The sequence below is a fragment of the Sus scrofa genome, chromosome 2 (assembly GCF_054392235.1).
Source record: "Sus scrofa isolate SSC_HxYL_T2T_F1_AM1 chromosome 2, Sscrofa_HxYL_maternal_Yorkshire_Landrace_v2.0, whole genome shotgun sequence".
NCBI lineage: Eukaryota > Metazoa > Chordata > Mammalia > Artiodactyla > Suidae > Sus > Sus scrofa.
In genome coordinates, this window is record NC_139384.1 from 1,196,922 (window position 1) to 1,216,183 (window position 19,262).

The 19,262-nt window shown below is 57.2% G+C and overlaps 1 protein-coding gene across 6 annotated transcripts; it reads right to left on the minus strand.

Annotated features, from left to right (window-relative positions):
* Positions 1 to 1,213: 1,213 nt before the first annotated feature.
* IFITM10 (interferon induced transmembrane protein 10) lies at positions 1,214 to 18,324 on the minus strand. Of its 6 annotated transcripts, none has more exons than XM_085009855.1 (4): positions 18,256 to 18,324; positions 16,365 to 16,816; positions 15,231 to 15,270; positions 1,511 to 1,852 (listed from the first exon to the last, which is right to left on the minus strand). In XM_085009855.1, exons 2-4 carry the CDS (start codon positions 16,605 to 16,607, stop codon positions 1,647 to 1,649), a joined length of 489 nt encoding a protein of 162 aa, XP_084865981.1. In that variant the 5' UTR covers positions 16,608 to 16,816; positions 18,256 to 18,324; the 3' UTR covers positions 1,511 to 1,646. The 6 variants fall into 6 exon arrangements, with proteins under 6 accessions (XP_020938258.2, XP_084865981.1, XP_084865977.1 ...); XM_085009851.1 differs by lacking the exon at positions 18,256 to 18,324 and adding an exon at positions 17,650 to 17,765; XM_085009852.1 differs by lacking the exon at positions 18,256 to 18,324 and adding an exon at positions 17,654 to 17,761.
* Positions 18,325 to 19,262: the final 938 nt, after the last annotated feature.

The following is a 19,262-nucleotide window of genomic DNA, read 5'->3' on the forward strand; positions in this document are numbered from 1 at the left end:
AATTCTCTTTTTTTGCGTTTTAGGGCTGCACCCACGGCAAATGGAGGTTCCCAGGCCAGGGGTTGAATTGGAGCTACAGCTGCCGGCCACAGCCAGAGCCACAGCAACGCGGTATCCAAGTTGCATCTACAACCTACACCACAGCTCACGGCAACACCGGATCCCTAACCCACGGAGCGAGGCCAGGGATCGAACCCGTGTCCTCATGGATCCTCGTTGGGTTCATTGCCGTTGAGCCATGACGGGAAGTCCTGTCACCAAATTCTATCAGCCTCACCCCAAGAATCTGCCCAACCGCCTCCTCTCCGCCCCCACCCACCCCGCCCACCTTTAGTTCCTACTTGGACCACAGCCTCTGTCCAGTCTTGTCCCTGCCAAGTGGGTCCTGACTCGGCACCATCTCAGAATTTGCAAAGCACAGCAGATCCTGATGCCAAAGCTGCCTCGAGGCCTCGGTGCAGGACACAAAGGGCTTCCTGCTCTGCATCTGAGCTGCACGCCGCCTCCTCTGCTCCCCCCGTCCCGTCTTTCCCACGATGGTGAGGGCTCGGCTCGGGTCTGCCTGCCACCCTCTCTGTGGCTCCCCCCACCAGCCCCCCATCCCGAGGGGCAGGCGCCCTCCCTAAGGCTCCTCAGGCTTGTTCTCAGAGGGCGGGCGTGAGCAGAGGCCATCTCTGCTGGAGCGTCGCTGCCCCAGTTCCTGGCATATGCAGGCCACCTGGCTCTTGGTGCTGGAACAGCAGCCTCCAGCCGATACCCTGTTCTCCCCCCGGTGATGCGCACAGCACCTGGGAGAAACGGGAAAGCCGTGTCCCCTCATGGGGGAGGAAAAGCAGGTAGGAGTGAAGTGGAGGAAGTGGCCCAGGTCCCAGGACCCACGATGAGCAAGGACTGGCCAGGGTGCTGCCCCCTGGTGAAAGCAGTGCTTTCTTTGCTCTAATGCTGGGGGTGGGTGTGCAGCGATGCCCACCCCTCCTCCCACATCAGGGAGCCTTCCTGACCCCCATGGGGTCTTGGGTTGGGGGCACCCTCCACCAAAAGCCCCCCCACTCCATTCTGTCTTGCACATCTGCCAGAAGGTCACATTGGTAATGGAAAGTCAGCTGCATGCAGTGCTGGGCACCCTGGACCACCAGGAAGTGCCCACCGGGGGTTCTCAAAGCCCCCAAATCCACCCCCTGCCCCACTGCCCAGGGAGGGATAGGAGCTGGGCCAGAGCTGGGCAGGTGTTTTATTGGAAGTTCACAGATACAAGAGCTCTGAGCAGGGTCACAGCTTGGAGGGGGGGGGGTCAGGGAGGGTGGGGTACGTCCCCAGGTGCTGGCAGCACCCCCAGAGCTTCTCTGGGAAGCTCCTACAGAAGCCCTTCTTGCTGGGGGTCAGATCTGAGGGGCCCCAGGAGCCTGGGGGGCACAGGCAGGCAGGGAGGGCAGCCACTGGAAGCCAGGGTGCAGCAGCACAGGGAGAGTCCCCCGGGCCCCCCAGACACAGGCGAGGACCAGGAGGCCAGAGGGTGGGCTGGCAGGAGGCTCGCCGCCTGATAATTACTGTACGAAGCTTCTGATGGCCTCGGTGCTGGGCTCACGGCTCGGGGGTCCCCGGCGGGCGCCCTGCTCTGCCCTGGCCTCCCGGCAGCCGGCAGCGCATCAGACACAAAAATGAACCTCGGCTCTTGGTCTCCAGGCTGCGGTGCCGTCGGGGCCTAGTAGTCGGTGAGCGGGTACCGCAGGAAGATGAAGACAAGAATGATGCAGGAGGCCGCCAGGGCAGAGCTGGTGATGTTGAACAGCCGGGCTGTCTTGGCGTCCTCCACGGCTCCGTTCAGGTCGTTGAGGAGCTTCTTGTCCCGAACCTGAAGCCAGAGGCACGAGATGAGTCCAGCAGCCGGGAGGGCAGACACGGGCCAGGCCTGGGGGCAGGAGGGCAGATGGCCCCAGCGGGTATAGCCCCAAGCCCGGGTCAATCTCCCGTCCCCTGTCCCCGACAGCCGTGGGGAGCTGCTGCATGAGGTCGCCCTTGCTGCGTGGAAAAGTGCGTGGGAGGGGGCAGGGGGTGCCAGCCTCAGGTCGGAAACTTACCCTCAAAGAGTTTACAAAACAAAGAACCCAGGAGTTCCCGTCATGGCGCAGCGGTTAACGAATCCAACTAGGAACCATGAGGTTGCGGGTTCGATCCCTGCCCCTGCTCAGTGGGTTAAGGATCTGGTGTTGCCGTGAGCTGTGGTGTAGGTTGCAGACGCGGCTTGGATCCTGCGTTGCTGTGGTTCTGGCGTAGGCCGGTGGCTACAGCTCCGATTAGACCCCTAGACTGGGAATCTCCATATGCCACGGGAGTGGCCCAAAGAAATAGCAAAAAGACAAAAAAAAAAAAACAAAAAAAACAAAAAACAAAAAAAACAAAGAACCCAGGTTTATGGAGGGAGAGTAAAAAAGGCCAATTAGTAACCCGTCAGCACTGGGACGTGGGCTGAAGGGGAGCCAGGAATTCTTTCTGGGGTTTGTTTTTTTTTGAAACTTTTTTTTTGAAACTTGAAAAAAAAAAACTTTTTTTTGAAACTAAATATAAAATCATTTAAAGTGAAATGGATTGTTATGAATATTGTATTACATAGTTGATGGTTGCTAAGAGAGTAGGTCTTTGACGTTCTTACCACCAAAAAAAAAAGAGCAGCTAATTATGCGAAGCGACGGAGTGTTAACTAAAGCCCATCGTGGAAACCATCCCCGATCTATGCACGTATCATGTCATCACGTTGCACACCCTAAACTCAGGACACGTCGCAGATCAATTCTATCTCAGTGAGGCTGGGGAATAAATAAATAAAATGAAAGAGGAAGTGGTATCAGGAAAAGTTATATTATTGAGCAACAGAGCAATACTGGCTTGTCCTAATCAGGTGGGTCCCACCTAATTTAAAATTCACTGGGCTTCCCCAAGGATACACACTCTGTCTGTGGTGCACGCCCCTGGTCTCTGGGACAGGACAGGATCTTAAGGTGAGGGGAGTGGGCTGGGGCCCAGTAAGCCTGGCAGATGGTGGCCCATGGAGCCAGCTCCCAAGGTCCTCCAGCTGTGAGGAGATGGCTGTGGAGGTGTGCCACCCACAGCCAGGCCGGGTCTGAGGAGTCCCCTCTCCTTCCACAAGGTCCAAAGAAATGCATGTCTGAGCTACAAGCAGAAGGCAAAGAACATGAAGAGGATGAGAAGGAGGAAGGAGAGAGATGAGTGAGGCAGAGAGAGAAGGTCTTTGCATCAGCAGATTGGTGGATGGATGATGGATGGATGATGGATGATGGATGGATGATGGATGGATGGATGGATGGATGATGGATAGATGATGGATGATGGATGACGGATGGATGACGGATGGATGGATGACAGATGGATGATGGATGATGGATGGATGGATGGATGATGGATGATGGATGGATGATGGATGATGGATGGATGATGGATGGATGGATGGATGATGGATAGATGATGGATGATGGATGACGGATGGATGACGGATGGATGGATGACAGATGGATGATGGATGATGGATGGATGGATGGATGATGGATGATGGATGGATGACAGATGGATGATGGATGATGACGGATGGATGGATGGATGATGGATGATGGATAGATGATGGATGATGGATGACAGATGGATGATGGATGGATGATGGATGGATGGATGGATGATGGATGATGGATGGATGATGGATGATGACGGATGGATGGATGGATGATGGATGATGGATGATGGATGACGGATGGATGATGGATGATGACGGATGGATGGATGATGGATGGATGATGGATGATGGATGGATGGATGGATGATGGATGGATGGATGGATGACGGATGGGATGGATGATGGATGGATGATGGATGGGTGGATGATGGATGGATAATGGATGGATGGAGGATGGATGGATGGATGGATGATGGATGGATGATGGATGGATGACAGATGGATGATGGATGGAGGATGGATGGATGGAGGATGGATAGATGGATGGATGATGGATGATGGATGGATGATGGATGATGGATGGATGGATGATGGATGATGGATGGATGGATGACGGACGGATGGATGATGGATGATGGATGGATGGATGGAGGATGGATGGATGATGGATGGATGGATGATGGATGATGGATGGATGATGGATGGATGGATGATGGATGGATGGATGGATGGATGATGGATGGATGGATGGATGGATGATGGATGATGGATGGATGGACAAAAGGCAGGAGGCGGGGTTGGGCGGACAGAGGACTCACTTAGGTCTGTCTGCCCAGGGGTTGGGGTCTGCAGATGTATGGGAGAATAGATGGGTAGCTAATTGGGTGGGTATATGGGTGGGCAGGAAGGTGGGGGTGGCTGGGTGGACAGGCAGAGGAGGGTAAATGGCAGAGGAAACAGAGGAAGCGGGAGAAGACAGAGAGGTGAGGGTCCAGCTGCGGACGGAGGGGCTGGGAGGATGAGGACAACTGGCTGACTGAAGGCAGGCTGTGCAGAGCGGAGAGCATGACAAGGAAAAGGAGCAGACACTGAGGAACCAGGGAGCTATGCCCCTGTGGCACTTTTCTTCTGGTGATTTCAGAGAGAACCCACATCTTCTCTGAGATTCACCTTCCTTGATGAGGGCATGGTGTAGTACCTACTTATTTAGGTCTTATGTGATGTTTTCATTAAAATAAAAATTTATAATTCTCTGCACAAAGAGCTATTGTATCTTTTGCCAGATTTAGGCTTCGTCTGTTTATCTTGGTTGTCATTAGATGGCAATGGCTAAGATTACATTTCTAACTGACCCTTGCTGGTACATAAAAATTCAACTAACGGAGTTCCCGTCGTGGCTCAGTGGAAACAAAACCAACTAGTATCCACGAGGACACAGATTTGATCCCTGGCCTTGCTCAGTGGTTTAAGGATCCGGCGTTGCCATGAGCTGTGGTGTAGGTTGCAGATGCGGCGTGGATCCTGCATGGCTGTGGCCGTGGTGTAGGCCGGCAGCTGCAGCTCTGATTGACTCCTAGCCTGGGAACCTCCATATGCCGCAGGTACGGCCCTAAAAAGACAAAAAAAAGAAAAAAAAATCCAACCAACTTTTATGGATTGATTTTGCATACAGCTCAACTACAGTATTAATCAACTGTGACAAGTGACTAAGTTTTCTACGCAAAGACTCAGACGGGCTGTAAATGAAATTCTAGTTCCTCCTTTAAGGCTTTACTCCTAGAATCTATAACAAACGCAGTGGTATTTTTTTTTTTTTTGTCTTTTTGCCATTTTTAGGGCTGTTCCTGCGGCATGTGGAGGTTCCCAGGCTAGGGGTCTAATCGGAGCTGTAGCCACTGGTCGACACCAGAGCCACAGCAACGCGGGATCTGAGCTGCGTCTGTGACCTACACCACAGCTCACGGCAACGCCGGATCTTTAACCCACGGAGCAAGGCCAGGGATCGAACCCGCAACCTCATGGTTCCTAGTCGGATTTGTTAACCACTGCGCCACAACGGGAACTCCTCTAACACAGTGGTTAAGAGAACAGATGCCATACCCTCACTGCTTGGATTTGAATCCTAATTTTGCCAACCATAGGCTGCATAATCTTAGCAAGTATTGTCATCTGTAACAGGAAGATAACAGTTGTACCTACCACAGAGGGTTGTTGAAAGGACTCAGTGTGTTGATGGACGGAAAGCAGTAGCATAGCGTCTGGTTCAGAGCAAGCCCTTGCATAATGGAAGCAAAGACGTCCAGAACGGTGCTGAAGAGCACAGGCGGTAACGGGTGGCCTACTCTCAGTCTTAATCGTAAAGCTGGCTCCTCGGGACAGTGCTCGTTTTATTATCAGAGGAATAACACCACATTTACAAAACTCTCCATGAGATAAACATGTTTCCTCTCTAATCCATTACGTAGTAAGTTATATGCATTGGCTTTCTCATGTTAAGACAGTGCTGATGGATTTAAGAATAAACCCGTGGTCATGGCTTCTTGGTTGGGTACGTGGGATGAGGAAAAAGAAATGACAGGGCTGGATGCTGGATGTGGACGGAGGAGTGGAGCGAAGGAAGCTGGAGGGAACACGGGTCCCTGAATGGACGGGGCTGCTGGCTGCTTGTAGAGGAGACGGCCGAACAGGTGACCGGATGACGGGGACGGCGATGGATGATGAGGAGGGAGGACATACGACGGCTTGCTGAAGGCACGTGACACACAGGGAAACGGACGCTGGGACAGAGGCTGGCTGGGAGGGAAAGGCGATGGATGCGCCAGCGCCTGCCAGAGGGGCAGGACCAGTCCGCAGACGAGCATGAGAGGATGGGCGCCGAATGCATGCGGAGTGGGACATAGACGGACAGGTAAAGGTACGCCAGGTGGAGAGATACACAAACGTACGTTGCGTGATGAACAGGTACACCAGAGGCTAAAGGAATGGATGCTGGACGGGCGGGACTGGCGAGTAGACGCGTTTGTGAAGACGTGCTGGGCAAGTTGGACAGGTGGATGGATGGGTACGGAAATACATGTCTGAGGACAGGACAGGGAGACAGGCGGGTTTTGACCTAAGTGCTGAATTGCTGGGACAGGCAGACACGGGAGTGCTGGGCTGGTCGGGAAAGTGCGTTTCTGGGCATCGACGGGACTCGACGGGTGGGATGGGGAGATGGATACGGGAAGGCATGGTGGTGGGGTGGGGGGGCAGGTACACGGAAGAGAGGGAGGTGACTGGGTAGATGACAGTACAGACGACGGCAGGGCCGGGCGCTGGATCCACGACCTCGAGCAGGCAGCGTTTATTCAGTGCCTGCTCTGTGCTGTTGCTGTTCTAGGTCCCGGGTGTTCGTCAGGGAACAAAACTCAGTCCCCTGTCCTCATGGAGCTTACATTTAGGGAGAGGACACAGAATGCGAACACGATAAATAAGTAAAATATATACGAGGTGATAAATGTGTTAGAAAGAGGACTGGAGGGAGTTCCCATCGTGGCTCAGCAGGTTAAGAACCCAACTAGCATCCATGAGGATGCAGGTTCGATCCCTGGCCTCGCTCCGTAGATAAGGATCCGGCATTGATACGCGTTGTGGTGCAGGTCGCAGATGTGGCTGGGACCCCATACGGCTGTGGCTGTGGTGTAGGCCGGCAGCTCCAGCTCGGATTGGACCCCTAACCTGGGAACCTCCACACGCTGCAGGTGCAGCCCTAAAAAGTAAAAAAAAAAAAAAAAGAAAAAGAAAGAAAGAAAGAAAGGAAGGAAGGAAGGCAGGAAGGGAGGGAGAGGAACTGGAGAGGACCTGGGGCAGCGGGCACGAGGGAGGTGGGTGCCCGGAAAAGAACCGGTGGCATGGGGACATTTGAGCAAAGCCCACGTGCTCATCTGTGGGGAAGTAGGTCTCAGAGCACAAAGCTCTGCAGTGGGACGTGTCTGTGCTCTGAGGAACAACCAGCGGCCCGGGGGGGGGGGAGTGGGGGGGGGACACTGAAGGGCCAGGAGGGGAAGAGCACTGAGGTCAGAGAGGAAACGGCCAGGGAGCAGATTGCGTGGGGCTGAGGCAGCGCCTTTTAGCAGAAAAAAAAGGCAGGTTCTGGCATATTGTGAGCTGGTAATTCTGCATTCTGTGCACAGAAGAGCTTGAAGGGGCAGAGGCTGGACAAAGGCAGAGAAGAGTCCAGTGAGTGACCACAGCAGGCTGCCCCGGGGCAGGAGCAGCGGAGGTGGGAAAAGCCGACCTTCTTCTGGGTCTCTTTTCAAGATCCAGAGCCAGCAGGGTTTGCTGGGGTCAGAGGATGTGGAAGTCGATATTTTCAAAAACAAGAATGGAAGCTGAGATGACTTCCAGGCTTTTTGGTTTCATCTACTGAAATAAGGAAGTTGAAATAAGCGGAAGACCTCGGGAGGCGCGTACCTGTGCCTCCTTCAGTAGTTTGATTTGTAACGTGTTAAGAAATAAAACTTCTGGAGTTCCCGTCGTGGCGCAGTGGTTAACGAATCCGACTAGGAACCATGAGGTTGCGGGTTCGATCGCTGGCCTTGCTCAGTGGGTTAATGATCCGGCGTTGCCGTGAGCTGTGGTGTAGGTTGCAGACGCGGCTCGGATCCCGCGTTGCTGTGGCTCTGGCGTAGGCCAGTGGCTGCAGCTCCGATTTGACCCCTAGCCTGGGAACCTCCATATGCTGTGGGAGCGGCCCAAGAAATAGCAACAACAACAACAACAACAACAAAAAGACAAAAGACAAAAAAAAAAAAAAAAGAAAAAAAAGAAATAAAACTTCCAATCTGGTTAAGAAATCAACCAAACATTAAGCTAGAGAGGCTTCAGACACGCAGCTGGACATCTTGAGGAGGTGTGTTTTACGTGGGTCTAGAGGCCAAGGGCGAGGTCTAGGGAGAGCTATAAACTGGAGAGGCAGCAGGATGGAGGCCCCACTGAGAGGCAGGAGACCAGATAAAGGCACCAAGGGGTGAGGGCAGAGGAAGACGAGGGCAAGGCCACCCCGGCGTTCAAAGACCTGGGAGGAAAGGGGCAACCGGGAAAGCAGGCTGAGAAGAGCAGCACAAAAGGACAAGGATGGAGCCCCCCCCCCCCGTGGTGCAGCAGGATTGGTGGCGTCGTGGGAGCCCTGGGACGCAGGTTCGATTCCTGGCCTGGCACAACGCGTTAAGGATCTGGCGTTCCTGCCGCTGTGGCTTAGGTCGCAACCGCAGCTCGGATCTGATCCCTGGCCTGGGAACTCCAGACGCAGCAGGGCAGCCAAATAAAGAAAAAAAAGTAGAAGGGGGGGCGGGAGGGGAAGCGGAGGGTGGGAGAGGCGGGCTGGACGGAGGGGGAGGCGCTGGCGCCTGGCAGGGCGGGTGCAGAGGTGGATGGGCGGTGACGGCTGGATCCAGGATCCAAGGGGAGAGGCGAGCAGAGAGGGACAGACTGCTGGCTGGACGGCTGGTTAGTCCACTGAGACAGGAAAGGAAGAAATAGGGGCGGCTGTGCAGAGGGTAGACGGCGGCCAGCGCCTCCGTACACGTGTATGTTCGCGGGGCGGGCAGACGGACCACGCGTGAGAAGAGGAGGCAGGACGGGTGGGGCGGGGTGATACCAGCTCAACAGCTGCCTGTGTGACAGACACGATTAGACACACACGTCCTTAGCAGAAGGGACAGCGGGAAGGGAGGGCCTCTTCACAACCGGTGGATGGGCAACTTAATGTGGAGGTGGATGAATGAGAAGCATGAACGAAGGGCAGGAAGAGACGGAGAGACGGAAATGCACAGGTGGTCCTCGGAGGACCGGAGGGACAGTGTGGGTGGACAGTGCGGTGGACACGTGGTTGTGAGAAGAAGTGGAGAGAGGGTGGGAGGTTTAGCGGATGAAGGATGAGCTGTACTAGAAAGAGCAGGCAGCAAGAACAAAGAAGAGCTGAAAGGAAGCCTGCATGGCTGGATGGACAATGAACAAAGAGAGAGGGATAGCAGGTGCGAGAGGGTGAGCAGAGAGGAAGAGATGAGCGGATGAACAGACACGGTGACGACCAGAGTTGTGCAGCGATGAGAAGCAAAGGGTCTGAGACAGGAACCTGGTGGCGCTTTGTGTCTCTCTGTCTCCTCTTCTGTGGAATATAAGGGTGTGGATGTCCCCGTTTCATAGGGGCTGTCATTAAGTAAAATATTAAATCATGAGAGGAGAGGGCTTAGAACCGTGCCTAAAATGTACCGAGAGCCCAGTTAATCATTGCTCTTATCTCGTGGTTATTGTTATTTGCTGGCTTGTTGTTACCACCACTACAACAATTAATGAGCAAGGGAGGAAATAGATGAATCCAGGAAAGAAAAAGAGATTGGGTGGACAGCTGGGTGGGTGGGTAGATGGACGGAGCAACGGATGAGGATGGTGGGTAAACAGCGGAAGAACAGGAAAAAGACGGATGGTGGAATGAGTAGACGCGTGAGCTTGGTAAATTGACGGATAAAAGAAGGGAGGGATGCTTCACTGCACGGAGGTGAGGTGCTGGAAAGAACGAACATGGGTAGACTTTATGGAGAGGAAATGGACGGGTAGGTAGTTGATGGGGTGGCAGGTGCGTGTGTGCGCTGGTGGGTGGACAAGGGGAGTGAGGGTCTTCCCCTCGCAAGCCTGCTCCCCCACCGCCTTCCTCAGCTAGAAATGGCACCTCCATTCTTCCGACCGATGAGATGAATATCCTCGGAGTCATCTTTGGAGCTCCTCTATCTTCCCTCGCCCCGCGTCCAATCCATCAGGACAGTCGGGTGACTTTTCTTACAAACTATTTGACCTCTCCACACCTACCCTGTGCACCGAGGCTGGACTAAGGCAACCGCCCTCGGTCTGGTCTCCCACGCCCCCGCTCCCGCGCAGCCTTGGAGGCTCTTCTCCGCCAGCAGCCAGAGCCCTCCTTTTCGGCGTAAGCCACGCAGCACTGAATTCACCAGAGATGTCACTCAAAGCAAAACCGAAAGCCCAGCTGCGACTTCCAAGATGTCGGTGGTCTGGCCCCTTCGCCAGCTCTCTGGACCCATCTCCTGGGCTCACTCCCATTCCAGCCACCCTGGCCCCTGAACCTGACCGTGCCTCAGGGCTTTTACAAAACCTGGTCCTTTTTCTCGGAACGTGCTTCTCAGACGCATGTATGGCTCCTTCGTGAGGGAATTCAGGCTGACGCTCCAACATCATCTCATCAGAGAGGCCTTCCCCGTCCACTCTATGCAAATGAGCGCCCCACCTTGCCCCGACCAGGCTTCCTCCAGGCTTCCAAGCTGACAGCGCCACCTGACATGCGCCGGTGTGGGTTTCGTTATTGTCCGACACCCCCCCCCCACCTCCAGAATGCAAGCTCCTCATGGGCGGGACCCACAAGCATGTTGCTTTGCCACTTACTGGGCATCAGATGAGTATTTATTGTTTGTGGGACAAGAGTGGAAGGATGCTGGGAATTTCTAACGAATTGACGACAAGGTGATTGACTTGAGAGTTTGAAGAATGGATATGATGATTATATGCAAGGAAGGGAGGGAAGGAGCGGAAGAGGGTGGGCCGGCCTGATAGTGCAGGTGAGGAAGAAGGATGAATATAGGGACAGAGGGAAACTGACGGCTGGAGGTAGGCGAGGAAAGGCAGGAGAGGAGAAAAGAGAAGATGAAACAAGTCCATGAGGGTGTGTGGGTCGCTAGATAGAAAGAGAAGGTGGATGAACGGAGCAGATAGGTCTGGGAAAGAGCTGGAGGAACCGGGTTACAGTGGGTGGACAGAGGAATTAACAGGAGGCGGAAAGAAGGTATGGGGTGCGTAGATGGGCCGAAGAAAAGAGAAAATGAGAAATGAGAAGGCGTCTGGACGGATGGATGGACGACTGGATGAACTAAATAAAGTACAGTGACGGAGGAAAGTGCTGGAGGAAAGAAGAGTGGGATATGAGTAGGAAACAGGGTACAGGGCGTGGCAGAGACGCCTGGGTACCCGAGAGAAAGCACGAGAAAGCTGGGAAGAAGACAGACGAGAGAGAAGCACATTGTCATCAACACCTGCATTAATAAATTGGTGGATGGGTAATGAAAGTGAGTAAGGGAAGAAAGGAGAGAACAGGAAACAGAGGGTGGGAAAATGGTCGGAGAGGCAGAGAGCTGAGAAAGGAATGGGTGTTTGAATGAAGCCGATGGACACATATTCTGGCGAATGGATGACCAGGCAGAATCATATCCAGGGCGGGTGAAGGGGAGAAGTGATGGGAGGTAAGAACGGAGGAAGACGGATTAGGGAAGAACAATAAAAATAATAATAAACAAATGGCTATGGGCTCGGTGCGACGCAGAGAGCAGTACACGGTATCAACTGGGTTCATCTTCTCCACAACAATCTCAGGTGGGGACATCCCCACTTTTACGAGGAGGGAATGAGGCACAGAGAGATGTGCTAACTTAAGGTCTCAGGACTCAAACCCATGCTACAAACCAGAGCCATCACAAACCATTCGGGGTTTGGCTACGTGGGATACATGGAAGGTGGAAGAGGTGGGTAGAAGGAGGCAGAGAAGATGGAAGAATGATGAACCGAGTAGGTGGGTAGATAGATGGATGCGTCACTGGGGAGGAAATAGTTGGAAGAAAGGGGAGAGGGAAGGAGATACAGGTAAAAAGACCAGTGGGAGGGGAGAGAGATGAACAGGTGTGTGGGTGTGCAGATGGACAGTGGTCGGGGACGAAAGGAAAAAGCCAAGGGGATCAGGAGTGAGGTGGGAGAAAAGTGAGTACGTGAATGCAGAGACGGGTGAATAGAGTCTTGATGGGAAAACGGGAGGATGTGTGGGCAGGCAGGTGGACGGATGGCTGAAATCCATGGATACAGTGGTGAGCACAGATGGAGAGACGGAAGGATGGATGCGTGGATGGACAGATGGAAGGATGGGTGGATGGACAGATGGAAGGATGCGTGGAGAGGTAAATTCAGCATGTGGGGTGGAAGGAAAGACGGAAAGGGAAGACAAGACTGTGAGTCAATGGATCCATGAGTAGTTGGATACATGGATGCATAAGATGGGAGAGAAAATAGAAAAAATAATAGTGGATAGATTACACGGATGGACGAGGTGAGTTGAGGCGTAGAAGTGTGCAAATCAATAGGGATTAGTGTGAAGAGAGGCACACGAGGAATAGAAGAGGGTGGTTTAGCCAGAGGGCAGTGGAAATCAGGGATGGCAGATGACTTGAAGGATGAATAGATGTGTTGACATGTTGGGATAGAGGATGGAAGGATGATTGACAAGAGGAGCTGGGGGGAACTTACTGAGAAAATGAGGTTGGATGAACAGGTGAGTGAACTGATGTATGAGACAGGCGGGAATGGGATGGGCACAGTGGGAAGGGGAAGACGAAGTTTATGAACATATACAGACGACTAGAGGGTCGGGTGCTACTTGGATGAGTTGAAGGGAATAAAGAAGGATGGACTAACATCTATGGGAGATGGATGGATGGGTGGGTGGATGGATGGTTGGACAGATGTATGGTTAGATGGATGGATAATGGATGGATGGATGGGTGGGTGGACATGGAGATGAGTGGATGGGTGAGTGATGATAGGTGGGTGGATGGATGGATGGACGGATGGATGGTTAGACGGATGGATAATGGATGGATGGATGGGTGGGTGGGTGGGTGGATGGATGGACAGATGTATGGTTAGATGGATGGATAATGGATGGATGGGTGAGTGGGTGGGTGGATGGATGGATACGTACAGGGATGGATAGAGGCGTGGATGGATGGACGGATGTGAGGACAAGTGAATAGGTGAATGGATGGGTGAAAGGAGTCAGTGGGCAGTTATGTACACAAAGAACAGTATCCTTCTCCTAATCTCTTCCTTCTGACCGTCCTGTCACCGACCCCAAACTGAGCGGCTGCCATGTCCTCCTGACACCTGCTCCCCCTCCCCTGCCGCCATCCCCGTCCGGGTTCAAGCCACACGCCCTCTCGCCTAGACCACCACACCTGACCCTCCCCTCTCTGCCTCTGGGCCTCTCGTCTCCTTGCCCCGACTGATGGCAGAGTTCACGGCTCTGATCACCTCTCCCCTCCGTGTCCCCCACCCCCTCCCATGGAGTCCCGTCTTTCACTGCAGGGCTTCTGTCAGCCTTTCCCGGACCATCTTCTTCTGCCCCCGCAGAGGAGGGAGGCCTTGCTGTTCCCCCCAAGTGCTCCAGCCTTGTCGCTCAGTCAATGTCCTTTTCGCCATCTGGACTTCCTGGCCCTCACCCCCCATCAGGCCCAGGGGAAATGCTGCCCCTGGAGGTGTCCGGGCCTGACCCCAAGCCCACCCCAAACCCGGAGTGAGGTGTTCCTCTTGCTACGTGCCCTCGGTCCATCCCCTCATCCTTCCAACATCCTCTGACCGCTACCTTGGTCAGCGTGGCCTTGGGTCTGGTGGGCTGGCGGCTGTGATGGGGTGGGGGGTCTCTGATGGGAGGGGCCTGGTGGAGACTCTGGCAGGAAGGAGGCCAGGCCTCACGAAGGCCTCAGGCTGAGGGCCCCGGGCAGCCTGGCGTGCTCACAGGACGTCGTGGGGGACGTTTGGTGAGGCTAGGAGAGGGCTGAAAGTGGGTCATGCAGGCCCTCGGAGGCCAAGGTGAGGAGGCTGGACGTCTCCAGGTCAAGACTGGGCAGCTGGGGTCACTGTGAGCAGCTGTGCAGACTGCATGGACAGAGAACTGGCCTTCTGTGTCTGCGCCTCCCTGGACACCAGGCCGTGCAGGCCCGGCCTGCACTGAACTGAATGGGCCGTGGGGACGGAGTGCGTGGAGGGACCTATGGGGACAGGTGGGGACACAGGACTCCCCTGAGTCTTCTGTTTTGCTGTGTTTTGTGCATGGATAGGGGAACAGGCTCAGTGAATCGAGGTGGCTCAGGGCTCTTCAGGGACCACGCGGGGCTTTAGCCAAGGCCTCCTGACCCCAGGGCCGTCAGGTGCCCTTGGAAGTGCCCATGACTGGCTGCAAACGATGTAGGTGCAGCTGGATGGACAGATGGACGAATTCCCAGGCGTGGGAGCCCGTGCCAGCCAGTTCTGCTCGCCCCCCTTGCTGGGGATGGAGGCAGCTTGCCTGGCGCACCCCTCCCAGGTAAGCCCAAGCCTCTCTGCTCTCACTAACTCCCAGCAAGGATGCGGGGGTGCAGCCCAGGCTCGAGGCCCAGCGAGGCCCCTGGGTCTCTCAGAGGCACCGGCTTCCACCCCCACCTCAGCACGAACGCTGCCCCATTCCGAATCTGTGACCTACCTACAACCCACAGCAGATGGCCCTGCCCTGTGCCAGCCGGCCGCCCCCAAGAGCCCGCACAGCCCGACCCATGTCCACAGGCTACTGGCAGGGCCTGGCAAGAGGGCACGGGGAGTCAGGGCCCCGCCAGCTGCCCGGGCCACTGGGCCCTCTGCTTGGCACTGGCCGGGGAGCCAGAGGCTTGACCCCCAGTTTCCAGGGCCTCTGCCTCTGTGGCCTCGGCAGCACACACAAACATGCACACACCCACGTGTGCAGTCACATGCACACAACACTCCTATACACATAACACACGCGTGCACACCCACACACGCACACACAGTTACAATGGACTCTCACACTTACACAACTCCTGCACACACACACACACAGTTACACATGCATGCTCACACCTACATGCAGACAGATGCAACACACTCATGCACACGTGCCCATACTCACACAGTGCTGTGTGGCAGAGCCCAGGGCTGGGTACACGGGCCTGAAGAGGAAGGCGTGAAGGGCAGTGGGTGACAGTGGCGCTGACCAGGAGGAGGATGGGAAGGCCAGGTGGTCAGTGTGTGTGACGCCGGGGCAGCCAGGGCTCAAAGATGCACTGTGGCCGGGCTGTCCCATCGGCCCGTCCCCCAGCCTCTCGGGCCCAGCCCCCACCCCGCCGGGCAGCTGCAGCCAGGAAAATGCGCTGCCCTTGGCCACTCAGACTGGGCTCAGGAAAAGTGACAATCCGGGGGATGTGAGCCAAGCCCTTCCGGTGGCCGAGGGTGGGGAGTCCCATCTACCCCCTTCCTGATGCTTTAGCTCTTCTGTCCTCACACATCGCACGGCCCTCCCGCCCCATGTGAGACTGGACCACCGCCCCCCTCCCGCCATCTGGGTCCACTTCTCTCCACTGCGCCTGGGGGACGCGGTCCTGTCTGCCTGGCCCTCTGCTCTGCTCCTGGCCAGCTCCTGCCACGGCAGCAAGGGGCTTCTGAAAGTGGTAAGCACTCAGGGCACAGAGTCAGGGCGTCTGGGACATGCTCCTGCCCCTGCCCCCACCCCCCCGGGGCAGACCTTCTAGAAACTGCACATGAGGGGAGAGGCAGAGCAATGGCTGGTGGTCAGCACCGCCGTCTGTCTGTCTCAGCCTCCCTTTGAGTGCCCGCCTGGCCTCAGGTCCCTGCCAGGGGCTGGGACAAGAAGGTCTCCAGCAATGACGTCACTGGGGGAAGGGTTCCAGGGCCTCCTCTCCTCCGCGCTGTCTCCATCCTGCGTGCCCGGGGTAGCTTCACCCAGGTCTGACCCCCACATCCCCCGCCCACCGGGACAGGACATTGAGTCCTGGTCCCCACCCCAAGGACCAAGCTGGCCGTGCAGAGACGCTGGCCCTGAGGCCCCCAAGCCCTGCCAAGACCCCCTGCAAGGCTCCCCGGCTCAGGACGGGGATGGACGGGCGCTTCTGGCCGGCCCCCAGCTGGGCGACACCCCTGTCTCGCTGGGTCCCCCCCTTCTATCCCTCAGCCCCGCCCCCGCCCCTGCTGCAGCCCTGGGCGCCTTGGTGCCGCAGCCCCCGCCCTCCCCCCGGCCCCCGCTCACTTTGAGGGAGTAGGCCAGGGCGATGAAGCCCAGGCAGCAGAAGTTGAGGTAGACGAAGTTGAAGATGGACCACAGGTAGTAGTCGTTCACCTCCGTGGTGTCCGGGTACACCTCAATGACCGTCGCGGGGTTGGTCATGGTCTTCTTCTCCGCCAGGTGCTTGCAGGCCTGGGGGGCGCCCGCGGCCCGCACGCTGTCCGCCTTGCTGCTCTTGGACTCCATGGGGAACAGGGTGGGTGCCATGGGCGGCGAGGCCGACGGCTCAGGGGCGGGGGCCGCTGGAGCCTGCAGGGCGGGGGGCTTGGACACGCACGCGAAACAGCCCTTGGGCGAACCTGCCGGGGGCCTGGGGATCCAGAAGGCCCCGTCCAGGGGGACCCGGGCTTCCTGGGTGCTGTCCGTGGTGCTGGCCGGGCTCCCAGCGGGGCTGGGTACTGGCCGGGGCCCTGGGCCTGCAGGGAGGGGGAGAGGAAGAATGAGCCCGGTCCTACCCACGCTCTGGGCCATCCTGGCCCCTAAAGCACGCCCCCACCCACCCCCGCGGCCACATCAACAGCCCCAGAGGACGCGGGAGTCCCTGCGGAGGGAGCCAGCTGCCGGCCTGCCTCCCCCACCCGCCCCAGCCACTGCTGATGCCAAAGCCCTCGCAGCAGCCTTGGCAGGGACTTCGGGGGCTTTTCGTCACTTTGCCATCTGCGCACAAACATTCACCCACTGACACACAACAGCAACACCCCCACACTCCCCACAGCTCCCCGACTGGCAGGCTTTTGCGGTAAACAGAGCAATCAGCACCCCAGACAGCCCCGCGCTCACAGGGCACGCAGACCCACAATGACACGGCCTCAGTCACTGGCACAAGGAGCAGAGCTCTCCGTGGCACCTGCACGCTGGCGCCCGCTGACACATCGGGCACAATCGCCAGCGCCACCGCAGGGCCCTCCAGACCCCGGCACACACCGAGCGCTCAGAGACGCCGCCCGGAAAACGGCCTCGCACTGTGACACTCACACAACAGGGGCAGAGGCTCCGACACAGCCGCCAGACGAGGCACCCGGCGGCCGCCGGGGCTCCGACCGCGCGCGCATCGCCCCGCCCCCAAGCCGGCCCAAGGTGCCGCCGCCGGGACCCCAAGCGCGCGCGCGCTCGCCGGGAGCCACCCGCCCCTGGCCGGGAGCCGGAGCACAGGGACCCTCCGCGAAAGGAACACTCCCCCACCGCGGCGCCGAGCCTCCCGCGCCCCCCGCCCCGCTCTGCCGCAGCCGCCGGGTCGGCGCGCCCTCACCTACTGGCGACTCCTCGGCCCGCGGGCCCGACCCTGCGCCGCGCCGCGCGCGTCCTTCCGCCGTCCCGCGGGTCGCTGGCTGTCCCGCCGCTCGGCGTCCCGGCGGCCCGACCGCGGCGTGGGGAGCGCGCGGGGCGGCGGGCGGGGAGGGGCGCGGGGCGGGCGGCGCTGCTCCTCCGCTGCCTGCGCTCCCTCCGCAGCGCCAGGCCGGCCGCCCGCTGCAGCCCAAGCCTGACTCACGGCGACGGCGGCGGCGGCCGGCGCAGCCACCTCCCCGCCTCCTCCCGCCCGCTGGGTGGGGGCCGCCGGCGCCGGCTGGAGCCCCCCGGAGGCAGGGCCGGCCCGGATGGGCTCCCCTCCAGCGCCCGACCCCCTGCAGGTGCCGCGCCCCGCGCGTCTCCCGGCCCCTCCCTGCCGCTGAGCCCCCGAGGCCCCTCCGAGCCCTCCCCTCTGCCTGCCCATGGGAGGCCCCCTCCTCCCGCGCTCTCCCTCCGCTCCCCTCCACCCCTTCCCCCAGGACCGCCTGTTGCGTCTCCGGCTCCGCGGTCCGCACCTCGGTCCCCGCCCCTCCCCAAGTCCCAGCCCCAGTGGGCGTCCGAGCCTCACCAAGCCCCTCTGCCCACGGAGCCCAGGTGCCTCCGGCCTGTCCTCCGCTACCGGGCGGGTCCTCAGGCCCAGCGCAGCCCTACCTGCCCCCACAGCCCCGCCCCTAACCAAGCCCCCTCCGGGGCCCTTAACCCTTCTTTTTTTTATTACTCAGTGAATTGTATTACATTGATAGCGGTCATCACAACCCAGTTTTATAGCATGTCCATCCCAAACCGTCCGTGCATCCCCCCAGCCCCCAAGCTGTCTCCTTTGGAAACCCTAAGTTTTTCCAAGTCTGTGAGTCAGTATCTGTTCTGCAAAGAAGTCCACTCTGTTCTTTTGTTGAGATTCCACATGTAAGTGAGAGCATTTGATGTTGGCCTCTCACTGTCTGACTGACTTCACTTAGCATGATAATTTCTAGGCCCATCCACGTTGCTGCAAATGCTGTTATTTCTTTCCTTTTAACGGGTGAGCAATATTCCATTGTGTATATGGACCACATCTTTTTTTTTTTTTTTTTTTTCCTTTTCTAGGGCCGCTCCCGCGGCATATGGGGCTTCCCAGGCCAGGGGTCTCATCGGAGCTGTAGCTGCTGACCTTTGCCACAGCCACAGCAACGTGGGATCTGAGCTGCATCTGAGACCTACACCGCAGCTCACAGAAACGCTGGATCCTTAACCCACTGAGCAAGAGCAGGGATGGAACCCGCAGCCTCATGGTTCCTAGTCGGATTTGTTAACGACTGAGTGACGACGGGAACTCCTGGACCATATCTTTATCCACGCCTCTGTCCCTGGACATTTAGGTTGTTTGCATGTCTCGGCTATTGTAAATAGTGCTGCAGTGAGCATTGGAGTACATGTGTCTTTTCGTGGCTTTCTCTGGGTAGGTGCCCAGGTGTGGGATTCTTAATCCTTCTTGAGTCTCTGGCCCTCCCAGCCCCCAGGACCCCAGCTGCAGTCCCTCCTTGAGCCAGGTGCACCTCACCCAGGCCCCACCCAAGCATCAGGCCCTAGGTCTGA